Raw genomic sequence first — 12,909 nt, 5'->3', positions numbered from 1 at the left:
CACATAACAAGGAAAGACAGCTTCTCACTCAGCCAATTTCACATTTTGGAGTCTCTGCCCTTTTATATCTTGATTTGACTCAGAGGTCCTTCTTTCTGTCTTATTTTTAGAAACATGGAATAACTTGCAGTGCAATGAGATGCAGAATTTAATTGGGCTTTAAAATTTAAAACCTTTTTCAAGGCTACCAGATAATGATGAACTTTGTAAAGCGACTGACTTGTAATCGAGCATGTTAGAGGGGGCTAAGGGCTAGGAGGAAAATGAAGATGGGAAGAGGAATATGGTAGAGGGGTGCAGGTTTGAAAAGGGTGTCACTTACAAAATAACATCTGATCAAAGACCTGGAAACCATGCAGATATCTGGGAGAAGGGTATCCCAAGGACAGCCAACAGTAAGAAGAGTTGTTCTAAGGCTAGATTAAGCCTGTTCTGCTCCCAGCACAGCAGAGAGAGCCATGTGGTTGAAGGGAGGTGAGCAAGGGGAGACTGGCAGGATACACATAATGAACAATTTCCTTATTTGACCAGTATTTCAATTTTACAAATAATGTTGCAGTCAACATTTCATAAATCATTTCTCTAGTCTAGATTCATGTAAGTGGAAAGAAATCCTGGATTAAATGAAGTTCTTGATTCATCATACCAAAATTGATTTCCCAGAAAGTCATAGAGATTCCATATCCACCCAAAATGTATGAATGTACTCATCTCATCCCTCATCACCATTAAATATGGCCCTTTAAAAATCTTTGTCAGGGGCACCTGGGTGGCTCAGTGGGTTAAAGCCTCTGCTTTTGGCTCAGGTCATGATCCCAGAGTCCTAGGATCGAACCCGCATCGGGCTCTGTGCTCAGTGGGGAGCCTGCTTCCCCTTCTCTCTCTGCCTGCCTCTCTGCCTACTTGTCATCTCTGTCTGTCAAATAAATAAATAAAATCTTAAAAAAAAAAATAAAAATCTTTGTCAATCTGATGAGCATCATGGTAATGCAGTGTTGGTCTTATTTAGAGTTCCTTAACTACTAATCAAGTTGAATTTTATCATATGTTTGTTGGCCAGTAAGATTTCCTCCTTATTCACTGTTTTTCATCAATTTTGCCCACTTACCTACTTAAAAACTATTTTTCTCATTCATTTGCACACTCTTTTTGTTAAGCTTATTGTCTTCAATCCAGCTGCCATAACAAAGTACCATTGACTGGTGACTTACAAACAACAGACATTTTCTTCTCACATTTTTGGAGGTTGTGGCAATTCTGAGACCAGGGTGCCAGCATGGTCAGGTTCTGGTGAAAACCCTCTTTGGAGTTCCACACTGCTGACTTCTCACTGTGCCCTCATAGGGTGGAAAAAGAACAGACCAGCTTGCCAGCTTTCTTCTTAGAGGGCACTCATCCCATCGTGGGGGTACCACTCTTAGGAGCTAATTACCTCCAAAAGCCTCCTCCTCCAAGTACTACCGCAGCCTGGGGATTAGATTTCAACATGATTTTTTGGGAAAGGTGACCATTCAGTCCTTAACACTTATGAAATGTAATGTGTCAGTTTTGCCACATCCCCCCAAATAATATGAAGGCAACTCAGGACCATGAGAATTCTGTCCTCACTACTCCACCCCCAGAGCAGGAGCCTGCACGCTAGTACTGTGATGTGCAGGAACTCAGACCCGTAGAACAGGAGTTAGAGGGGCTCCTGGGTGGCTCAGTCTGTGAAGCATCTGCCTTTGGCTCAGATCATGATCTGGGGATCGAGCCCCACGTTGGGTTCCCTGCTTGGCAGGAAGTCTGCTTCTCCCTCTCCCTCTCCCTCTGCCTGCAGCTCCCCTTGCTTGTGCTTGCTCTCTCTCTCTCTCTCTCTCTCTCTCTCTGTGCCAAATGAATAAATAAAATCTTAAAAAAAAATAACAGTAGTTAGACTTCACATCTTGTCTCTCCCTTCTGAGGTCAAGAAGACATCAGTCTCCTTCCTTCCTCCGACGGCACTTGCTGCCACCCAGTTCCTGCCTACTCCAACTTCCACTCTGTTTGCTGTTCAGCTCATTAGTCCCTATCTTATGGCAGTCTTCCTCATTAAAATGTGGATTTTCTTTTTCCACCCTGAGGGTCTTGTTTCTATGGTGATACAAGAGCAAGTCTGTGCAGAGGTATTGCAACTGGAAGCTTTCACTCACTTTGAGAGGTAGTTAAAACTGATTGAGATAGAGGGTCAGTGGAGACCCTGCAAATGCCTGGCAGAGATCAAAACTTGGCAGCAAAGGCAGGAGGGATGACCTCATGGAGACATGAAATTTTTCACACCCGTCTAACATTAATTTTTAGGTATTCTATGATGTTTTTCACATATCACCTTCGACATTAGACAAGTTTTTAAACAACTCACACAACTTTTTAAAACAACTTTGTCAAACAAAGAGGGTAGTATATGGCAACCACAGGATGATAAAGGATTCCTGGAGCTTTCTCTTTATGAATGAAAGAGGATTTAAACAATTTTTCATGTGAAAGGTAAACGAATAATAGAAAGAGGAAAGTTCAGTAGCATAACTTATAAAAATGGTTCTACAGCAAAGTCTAATCCTCTCCTTTTTGTTTACTCCTGCATACAATGAAACAGTTTTAAAGAGTAATTTTCAAAAAAAAATAACACAATGATTCTCATACAAATAAAAAAGGAACGCGTGTCAAATCTGATCTGACTCCTTAACTAATGGGAGAACTAATAACATGTTAAGACTAATTCAGAGAACATTCGAGAAGCTAGGTTTTGATAGGAAATGTTAGACTAAGATTTGGCAGTTAGACAAAACTGCTTAACTTCCAATGAGACAATAAACCATAACCTTTGGGATTGTCTGTTCTAATAGACAGGATTATTTGCATCTCTAACAGACAAAAACCCTACACATTAACCTTTGCTCAGAGATGACAGAAAGGCAAGCCCTACAGTGCACTGAAAATATTCTGCCAGCTGTTCTGTCCATTTCCAAGTTTTTTTTTTTTTTTAAGATTTTATTTATTTATTTGAGAGAGAAAGAATGAGATAGAGAGAGAGCGTGAGAGGATGGTCAGAGGGAGAAGCAAACTTCCTGCTAAGCAGGGAGTCCAATGCAGGACTCAGTCCTGAGACTCCAGGACCATGACCCAAGCCGAAGGCAGTCGCTCAACCAACTGAGTCACCCAGGTGACCCTATTTCCAAGTTTCAAATGATTTTTCTGACATGGAGTGAAAACAGCTTTTTAAGGGAAGAGGTAGTACAGGTGGCTCTGGAAAGAAGGAAGCCAAGAGGGCAGCAAAAAGTTCTGGGAGCCCACAAACTCTTCCTCCTGATTCAGGAAGTAGAGTGACTGCCAGCAGCTCTCCACATCAAGAGTGAGCTAGGACTTACTGAACTGGCACCACTTGGCCTCCCCACCTGCCCTCCCAAAGGGGAGAGTGAATATAGGCACTAAAAAGGAGAAGCCATCCTTCCTCTCCCCAGACAGTGGAGGGAAATAATTGCGTAGAACACCTACTCCAGGCAAGAAGCCCATAGCCCCCGGCAGAGTCCCAAACAAAATAACATGAAAAGAACCTGTCATGGGTGCAGAAGTGTTTTGAGATCTGTGGAGCCAGATGTGGTAGATCGAGGGCTCTGGCTTAAATTTGGCATTGGAGGTACTGAAGAGACACATGAAGCAGTAACTGACAGCTCAAAAACCCCAAGAGCGTGGGAAAAGAAGCCCAGTTAGAGCAGAGGTGGGAGCTCTCTTAGGTTAGGGTGGGATGGGGGAGGACACCCTTCACGGAGTGGAGGGAGGGAGGAAAGGAGAGAACTTCTCACAGATAAGTTCATAAGGCAGTAGGAAGAATGAGAAGTTGGAGTTCCCAGATAATTGTTTCTGCCTCCACGCTTAAGGTGGAGGGTGGGATGGGACAGAAGAGGACTTAACAGGATTGATGTTAGGGACCAACCTGTGTTCCCTCCTCCAAACTTCTATGGTGAAGTCCTAACCCTAGCACCTCAGGGTAAAGACAATTTGGAGATAGGGTCTTTAAAAGATAATTAAGGTTTGGGACGCCTGGGTGGCTCAGTTGGTTAAGCAGCTGCCTTCCGCTCAGGTCATGATCCCAGCGTCCTGGGATCGAGTCCCACATCGGGCTCCTTGCTCAGCGGGGCGCCTGCTTCTCCCTCTGCCTCTGCCTGCCACTCTATCTGCCTGTGCTCCTGCTCTCTCTCTCTCTCTAACAAATAAATAAATAAAATATTTTTTAAAAAAAGATAATTAAGGTTAAATGAGGTCTTATATGACTTATGTCTTTATAAGGCAAGATTAGGACACAGACACACACTGAGGAAAGACCATGTGAAAACAGAGAGAAGGCAGCCATCTGCAAGGCAAGGAGAGGGGCCTCAGAAGAAATCAACCCAGCTGACGCCTTGATCTTAGACCTCTAACTTGCAGAGCTGGGAGGGGGGAAAAAATGTCTGTTGTTTCAAAACACATTGAAAGGAAAGAGAGATGTTCCCAAGTGAGACCATGTAGGAAAATTGCCAGGTGATATTAAAAGGCAAAATTATATTGGAAGGTGGGTCATCAGAGAAAGAGAAATAATGTCCAATCCAGAAATGAACATGTTTCATCTGTTTGTGGGGCTCCCTAAAATGGTCTCTAGTAGATGGATGAGCTTCAGTCTGAAACATGAGCATAAGAATCACTGAGCCAGAATGGAAGATGGCAGTGAACTCATTCAATAAATATTTATTGAGCATCTTTTATATGCAAAGTGTTCATGGCTATGAACACGACAGACAAGGTGCCTGGTCTTATGAAACCTACATTTGAATGAATAAATTATATAATAAATAAGCAAACAAGTAAGAATAATAAGGTCAAAGAGTTAAAAATTCTGTGAAGAAAACAGAGCAGATAATGTCATAGGAAGTGACTGGGGTGGGAACAACATTAATTACACAAAAGGTGGTCAGCAAGAAGGTATCTCAGAAGTTCTATTTGATCTGAGACCTGAAAGATAAAAATAAACAAAAGCAGGAGCAGATAGAAAGTATCCTGCTCAATTTCCAATTTCACTGGGAAGGGTGGAAGGAAGGGAAGAAGGGGTAAAGCCTTAGGGGTGATAAGGGAAGGGACTAATCTAGAGATGAGGCTTCCAGGTCAAGGGAAATGCTCATGTATCACTACCAAACAAGGATGATCCCAGACTGGGAGTTTCCAAACATGTTTATTTCCAAATGAGAAATTTCAAACATCTTGCCTTCCTTCTCATTTCCTGTATGATTCTGGACCCTAAGGCTCCCCACCTCCTTATTCTCCACCAAGCCCCCAGCTGCACACTAAGGACTATGGCCCCATTCTCTTAACAGTCGGCTTCACAGCTTAGGAGAGTAGCCAGCTACCACGATGTTCTCGCCAGTGATGTAGCTGGCATCTGGCGAGCACAGGAAGGCCACAATCCCTGCACACTCTTCGGGTTCCCCAAACCTGAAGGAAAGAGAGCCATACTGAAGTCACAGCCCCTGCAATGTTAACCTCCAACTTTAGGTTCTGCTGGACCAGGGTCCAGTGTTGACCCTAATGATCAGTACCTCAAGAAGAATTCTAGTCAAATCAGGTTCCAGGGAAGGTCATGGTGGGCTCAGCAGGACCATGCCCACCCTCCAGCCCTTAGTCCCAGGCTGTGCCATTCTCGACTCCAGCAAGAGAGAACAGCCAGCAGACTGGAAAGTCAGAGCTCTATCTCTTCTTGAAATTGAACTTTTCTTCAGAGTAATCACAGGCCATTAAAGCCACAAACCCCACCTACCGCTGCAATCCATAGATGTCATTCAAGTCAGGTAGCAAGTATGGCAATGATTTCTCCTGGGGAGAGATTTCCGAGTCAGTGATAGGCAGAAGGACTGTTGGTGGGGGTAAGGCAGGGGTGGTGGGAATGGCATTGTGACAGATCGATACCTCTGTGGGAGGATGACCCTGTTCAGGAGAGGGGAGTGGGGCAGAACTTTTCTTTCCTCCCTACTGAGAATAGACACTCCATTCTGCAGGGAAATGAGAGGCCACTGGTGCCAAAGGCTGCAGGGCAGAGTCTCTGATTGATAGGCCTGGACTGAAGTTGTAATCTAAGTATGCAGGTTTCTGTGGGCCCCAGGAGCTATACCAGGGAAGGGACCAGTGGGGACCATGGGGCAGGTGTTGGGGAGCAAACACTGTGATCCTCACCGCTTGGCTAAATTCAGTCTTGATTATTCCTGGCACCAAGCAGTTCACTCGGATGCCTTTTGGAGCCAGCTCTACAGCCAGAGACTTACAGAGACCCAACAGTGCTGTTTTGCTGGTGTTGTAGACTCCCAGCTTCTGAAAAGCAGAAGGAAGTAGACAGAGCGGATTGGAATGTCTACAGCGGGAGGGAATGTCACCTGAATGGCCGGAACTGTGGTTCTGGGTCTCAGACTAAGTAGATACACTTGATTTTGGCCCAAACTAAAATCCCTTCTGCCACCTTTCCCCTTCTACAGTCATTTTCAAGGGGTGAAGTTTTGAGAGAGAGGGCCTTGCCCAGGCTTAGAGAAATGCCAGGGAGTTACTACCATATGTGTCCAAGCTTGAAATGGAGAAAGCCACACTGTGCTTTCCAACATTCAGCCAAGAAACTGGAATGAGGAAATCCCAGAACCCAGAACTTGCTTTACCATAAACTGTGCATACCCTGGGCAAATGGCTTAACATCCTTGGCTTTCAGAGATGTTATGGCAAAGTGAGATTATAGTCCCAAATCTGTAACAATCAAGTTCATCTCAACTCCCGTCACTAGCCAGTTCGCCCACACCCAACTATAGGGCCTCACATGAAACAAGACACTGCTTCCCCTCACCGAGCCCCATCCAAAGGGTTTTATACTCACTGGTATTGGCATATAGGCCACCATAGATGAGACCAGAACCACAGAGCCTGTCCTGTAAAGAGATGAGATGGAATGAGATGACATATGTATCCACCTAAGAGTCCAGATGAGCCAGGAAGTTGTACTTTCACAGTAAGAGGAAGCCAGCTCAAGATTCAGGATAAGGTGAGAGACTATCTGGAACACTGGGGAGAAGCTAGCAGACATGTAGGTCAATGCTACCCAGTGACCATATCCAGGGAGGTATTCCTTGGGTGGGGGACCCAAGACTTATAGGCAGCACTTCCCAAGAGCAGAGCCCCAGTAATACTCCCAAGCCGCAGACTCCTGTGAGCTCAGTGTGCCACCAAGCAGTCCCAGCCTGGTCTGCTTCCAGGTAGCTCAGAACGCAGAAGAGCCAGGCTCTGCAGGTGACTTGAGGAGAAGCAAATGCCATAGTTCCTCTAACCAGAAGGGAAACTGGTGAGATGACTCACAGCGGAGGGCTGGAGTCAAAGGACCAGAGCTGGGGTTCCAGGTGACCTCCTTCTTAACCCTTCTTCCCTGGAGCTGCTACTACAGGAGCAAGGTTCCTGCATTCTCTCAGATCAAAAGAACAAGGACTCATGACAGGTCCTATGAGGACCTGAAAGGCAGGTTTCTCCTCCTTCCCAGCAATTTTTTTTTTCTTCAGAATTGTCTCATCCCGTAGGGAAGAAGGTATGTTTGAGAATGGAGAACATGTCCCAAAGGACACACCTCCCACTTCTCCCGCCACCCTCCACTTCCTGGGCTCCTGCCCAAGTGCTTCATGTAGGGTAGAGGACACCCATGCACGAAGACCCCAGGGCCCACCAGCCCCTCCCTGCCACACCCCCTGTTCTCCATGTGAGGCAGCAGCTGGCTCAGCAGCAGGGCCGGGGACTTCACATTCACGTCCAGGATCTGAAATCAGAGCAGAGAAGAGGGAGAGATGAGATCTGTCCAATGTCCATTCTCACTGGTCACTTGGAGACCCGTGGCCAGAGCAGGACCCAAGGCACTTCCCATAGCCTCAGAACTTGGGTCCTGATCTTTGACTGTGTACGATGGACAGGGTCCTTTAGGAGAAAGAATGTGAGGGCCTGTGTCGGATTCTCAGGTTCCTGTCCTGCCCAGATCATAGAGAAACACCAACAAGCTGTGGTTTGGGAGACCCTCCCGCACTGGTATCCACACCACCTCTCCCCAGTCAACATAGCCCTCCAGAGAGGAGGCCTGAGAAAAGAGAAGGGGGAAAGAAATCAGGATGATTTGTTTTTGGTGAGTGCCTTAAGGGAAGTGTGAAAGAGAGAGGGAATCCACACTGAGCACTCAAGTCTGTCAGGAAATGTTCTGAACTGGTTTTGTTTTGTCTTGTTTTTAATTGGAAAAGTCTGAGGATGACTGAGGAGTGAGAAGGGGGAACTGAGAATTGGGTCCAGAAGACCAGGGGATGTGAGAAACAAACAGAGGTGGGGCGGGATCTACAAGGACAGGAGCTGGTCAGCCGAAGAAGACTCCGTGTGGAGGGAATGGCTCACCCTGCCCACGGACCTATCTCCACCTACAGCGTAAGGGGAGGGGGTGGGTCAGGACTGCCAATCCCTCTCAGGGGACCTCCAGGACAGCAGGGGCAGGAGGGCAAGGGCAACAGAAGCCCCTAGAATGCTTGGTGGATTCCAAATGGGATGCCAAGTCTGGATGGGGGTCCCTCCTCTCAGCTGTGTCTGTGGACAGGTGAGGGACCCTTGGGACAGACAGACTGAAGGGATCAGAGTGGGTGCCCATGAGTCCAGACCAGAACAGCCTCAGAACCCTTCACCATAGACCAGAAATCTCTTCTGGTGTCTCAGGACTTTGTAGTAGTGGCCAGGACAAGGAGAGTCAACTTGGAGAGTCCTAAGAGAGGGGGGCCTGCTGGTGCCTGGCATACGGGGACCATGGTAGTGCCTATTAGCTTCCTGATAGGTGGTTTGACCCAGGTGACCTCATCCCCCACCCATCAAAGTCAGTAGTGACAGGAGTATGAGAGACCTTTGGTACTATGTGTGTGTGTGCAAATATGGTAGACAGAGAACCACGCAGGCTGTGTAAGATCCTACCCCAGTCCTCACCTTGTCCCACACCTGTTCACTGGCCCCCAGAGTGCTCCCCACCAAAGGGTTGACCCCTGCCACGCATACCAGGAAGTCGACACCCCCACAATGCTCCAGGGCCTGTGGAGGAAATGACAGGATAGGGGTTGAAGGAATGGAATAAAAGGTTCCCAGAAGCCTCTCCTTCCCTAGCCAGACTAATGACCTAGAACAAAGTGAGTAACCCCTTCCTGCCTGGGGCGATCCTGGGGCAGAGTAAGACCTTGGAGATCAGAAGTTGAGTGAGATATTTGTTTCTCACCTTCCTCGAAGCATCTAATTTCTGCCCCACAAGATACTTACTTGGTAGCTCGTTCCCCAGTCCAGATCTTCACTCATGGGGTTGCTGCTTCTACATTGCCCTTTCTCTCACCTCTGCCTCACAGCTCACTCCTTCCAGGACTGGTCTTAACCACATGAACTGGTCTTAACCCAGACTGTGACTCTAGTGGGCTCCCCAACCCAACACCTGGGGTGCACTAGCACTGTGCTGCTCAAACTCTAACAGGTACACTCACCTGGAGTCTGGTTAAATGCGATTTAAATTCAGCAGCTCTGGGGAGATCTGAAATTCTGGGTCCCCAGCAAGCTCCCAGGACACACCCCACTGAGGGGTCATCAGACTACCCTTTGACAACAAGTCTCTAGTCTAGGCCATGTGAGTTCCTTCCTTACCTGGAACATCCCTTGTCAGCCACACTGACACAACCCTGGTTGTCCATTTGTTTTATCCCTTGAGCAGGACCCTATCCTGGGTCACATATGCCTAGACACCAATGCTAGAGACCTCCAGCCCCTCCCACCATGGCTAAGCCTGTCTGTCCCCAACTGCCTTCCAACCCTGGCACTCACGGTGGCCACCAGCCGCTCCCGGTCCTCAGCCTTCCCAACGTGGCACACAGTGCCCGTCACACTCAGCCCCTCCCCCTGTAGCATGGCCACTGCCCGGTCCACGTTCTGCTGCTTCCGGCTGCTGATGACCACATGGGCCCCGTCCTGGGCCAGGCGCCGTGCGATGGCGAAGCCGATCCTGTGGGCAGAGATGGCTGTGGTGGCTTTATTCCCTTCCCATTCTCCCCCTAGTAGCCTGATCATGAGACACAAATTGAGTTCCACAGTATGACCCAAGAGCTGCTCCAAATCCTTCCGAGCAGGGAGGAAGAACAATTGAATATGACTATATACATCAGGCCTTCACCAAGGCTACCTCATTTAAGTCTTACCATGTATAACAATCATATTTTAGAGGGGAGAAAATTTTCACGTTAATTTTGTTAAAGGAAGGTTTTATTTATTAAGTCTTTTTTTTTTATTATTTTATTTATTTATTTGACAGAATGAGAGCACACAAGCAGGGCAGACAGTGGGGAGAGTGAGGGAGAAGTAGACTCCCTGCCAAGCAGGGAGCCCAAAGTGGGGCTCAATTCAAGGACCCTGGGATCATGACCTGAGCTGAAGGCAGATGCCTAACCATCTAAGCCACCTAGGCACCCCAAAAGGAAGGTTTTAAAATGAACATTTGTAAATGTGCTGGGCACTCAGCCTCGATTATAGAGAACCCTCAGCTGCCCAACATTCTCTCCCTTAGGCCTCTCCTACCAGAGGCCTCTGGTTAGAAATTCCTTTCTCTAAGCCTAATAGTTTCTTCTGCTCTGCAGTGGAAAAACTTCCCTTCTGAAAAAGATGTTCTGTCCCCTCTGCATCTCCTTACTTTAAGAGGTCTGAAGCTGCTCTGGGCGGGGCTGGCTGAGCCCCGGTAATGAAAGGGCAGAAGGCATATTTCTCCTGTCCCCTGGAAACTCTCTGGGCAGCTTGGCATTTTGGAGGTATTCATTTGTCATGAAGGCTGGGCACGGGGAGCCCACACAAAGATTTAAAACACCATTGGGTCTGGGAAACCTGGAATGATTAAGCATTTCTAAAATGGAATGGTCCAAATTAGTGATGGTCAAGACCATGAACAGTCAAAAGGAAGATGGTGGTCCAGAAGCACTCAACACCAGAAGCCTCCTTTCCTCCTGTCTGCAATAGCAATTAGAGGAGGAGCAGAACTGGAGGGACAGTGAAAGAAACATGGCAGAAGGGGAGGTTCATCTATAAAAGGTCTCTGAGTTGGTCTTGAGATGTTGTCCTGCCCATTGCCTTAGTGCCGGTAGGTATTATGCAGCCAGTGAAACCCCGAGTCTGAGAGGCAAGTAGGTCTTGGGCTTCTCCCTGATAGACCAGGACCCTAAAAGACCACAGTGATATGCCTAGGAAGGATAGGGAAAGAGGGTTGTCCTGATGATAACAAGTTAAATGTCTTCTGGTTACTCAGCAAGTACGTGACAGAGATTAGATTCCAACACTACTCTGATTGACTCAGAATCAGCTGGTTTTCCAACTACATCATTCTTAGAAATCAGAAACCAGATGTTTTAGGGAGAGTTGCTAAGATTTAGAGTTCGTTGTAAATGCTGGAGCTGTGGGGGTGTCAGGCAGGGATGTCTGAGAAGGGCACTGATTGCTGAGCTCACTCTGGGATGGGGACACTAACATCTTGTGATATTGCAATGAGGGATTCCCTTTTGCTTACCCCTTTGTGGACCCAGTGATCACAGCCACTTTCTCAGCCAGCGCACAGCTCCTGTCTGCACTACTGCTGCTCATTCTTGCTGACAGAGGCTTGGAGGAGTTACGAAGACCCCTAAAGGCCCACGACACAGCTCTGAGCATGGCAGTCATTGGCCTCCTTCTGTCTGGACCCACTCTGAGGAAGAACCTGGAAAGACAATCACAACAAGAAATATATCAGGATCTGTGTCTTCATTCATCCTTCAAACTTCCCAGGGAAGTACAGAGCTGCTTGTGCCTTTCCACTACCTGTCCACTGAAGGGCCTCCTCATTGTAGTGAACCACACCACCACCACAGAGTGGGCAGCCATGGTGCTGGACTTCTGGTAGATGCCTGAGGAATTCTTGCGTGACACCTCCACACACCCCAAACAAGGAATGTCACTGTACTCTTCTTAGAGTCACCTTTGCACTTCCCTCTCCACATCCATGCTTCCACAAAGATGTTGCTTTCAACTTTTTCTCAACTTTCCCCAGCCTTTTGCAACAACCTGGCCCAAGCTCTTGTCAGCTCCCTGATCTGCCACAACCTCCTCTTCTCTCAGCTCCTACTGAAGCCACAGCCTTAGCCCCCATATCAGAGATACCAAACTCGTTAGCACTTGACAGGCAAGTTGCTTCTCCTCATCACAAATGACTCTCATCCAACAGTAGATGAAAGTCCAACCATTCTCTTCTGGTTCCCAAACTTTTGTGGGGTCTCCACACTCACCCCTCCTTCACACTTTTCTGGTCCACCTGCCCAAAGATCCCATGGCACCTTTGCCATTGCAACTGCATCAGCAACACCTCATTTCTGCAACAACTCTTTCTCACTTCACATCTTTCATCTTCTGGGGAGATCAAGGAGCAATTGTCTTAGGTTGGCCCTGGAGATGGCTCTGGGAAACCATGTTAGGGGAGTGGAGGGAGAGAGATAGAAGGGATGATTGTCCACAAGAGGTGCTTGACCAACCATTCTAGTTTTCCAGGACTGCGGGTTTTAGTACCGAAAGACCCAGATTCCATGGAACTGCTCAGTCCTAAGCAAACCAGGATATTTGGTTCATCTCATGAAAGTATATTTCCAACTCCTATCAGTCATTTGTTGAGGACATTTCCTGAGCAGCATTAGTTCCATCACATTTTCAACCTCCCCCACCTGTGCTCAGAAACATTTAGGAAGAGTCATAGCTGCTCATTGATGGGCATTGAGCTTTCATGGACAGAAAGATAAGTGCCCCGGGAACAGAAGCAAGACACAAATAGCATCTATTACATAT

The 12,909-nt window shown here is 47.3% G+C and overlaps 1 protein-coding gene and 1 long non-coding RNA gene across 2 annotated transcripts in view; one reads left to right on the top strand and one right to left on the bottom strand.

Moving 5' to 3' along the window:
- The window catches only part of LOC131836379 (uncharacterized), a 186,271-nt gene that overhangs the window by 136,444 nt on the left and 36,918 nt on the right, over window positions 1-12,909 (top strand). The window lies entirely within an intron of this gene.
- On the bottom strand, window positions 5,211-11,790 carry LOC131836378 (dehydrogenase/reductase SDR family member 2, mitochondrial-like). The gene is made up of 7 exons (XM_059181703.1): window positions 11,609-11,790; window positions 9,886-10,063; window positions 9,013-9,114; window positions 7,752-7,822; window positions 6,899-6,950; window positions 6,203-6,351; window positions 5,211-5,481 (listed from the first exon to the last, which is right to left on the bottom strand). The coding sequence occupies exons 1-7, from the start codon at window positions 11,755-11,757 to the stop codon at window positions 5,370-5,372; spliced, it is 813 nt and encodes a 270-aa protein (XP_059037686.1). The 5' UTR covers window positions 11,758-11,790; the 3' UTR covers window positions 5,211-5,369.

Source organism: Mustela lutreola, chromosome 7 (assembly GCF_030435805.1).
Source record: "Mustela lutreola isolate mMusLut2 chromosome 7, mMusLut2.pri, whole genome shotgun sequence".
NCBI classification, from domain to species: domain Eukaryota; kingdom Metazoa; phylum Chordata; class Mammalia; order Carnivora; family Mustelidae; genus Mustela; species Mustela lutreola.
The sequence above is the reverse complement of the archived record's forward strand: the minus strand, read 5'-3'. Positions and strand labels throughout refer to the sequence as shown.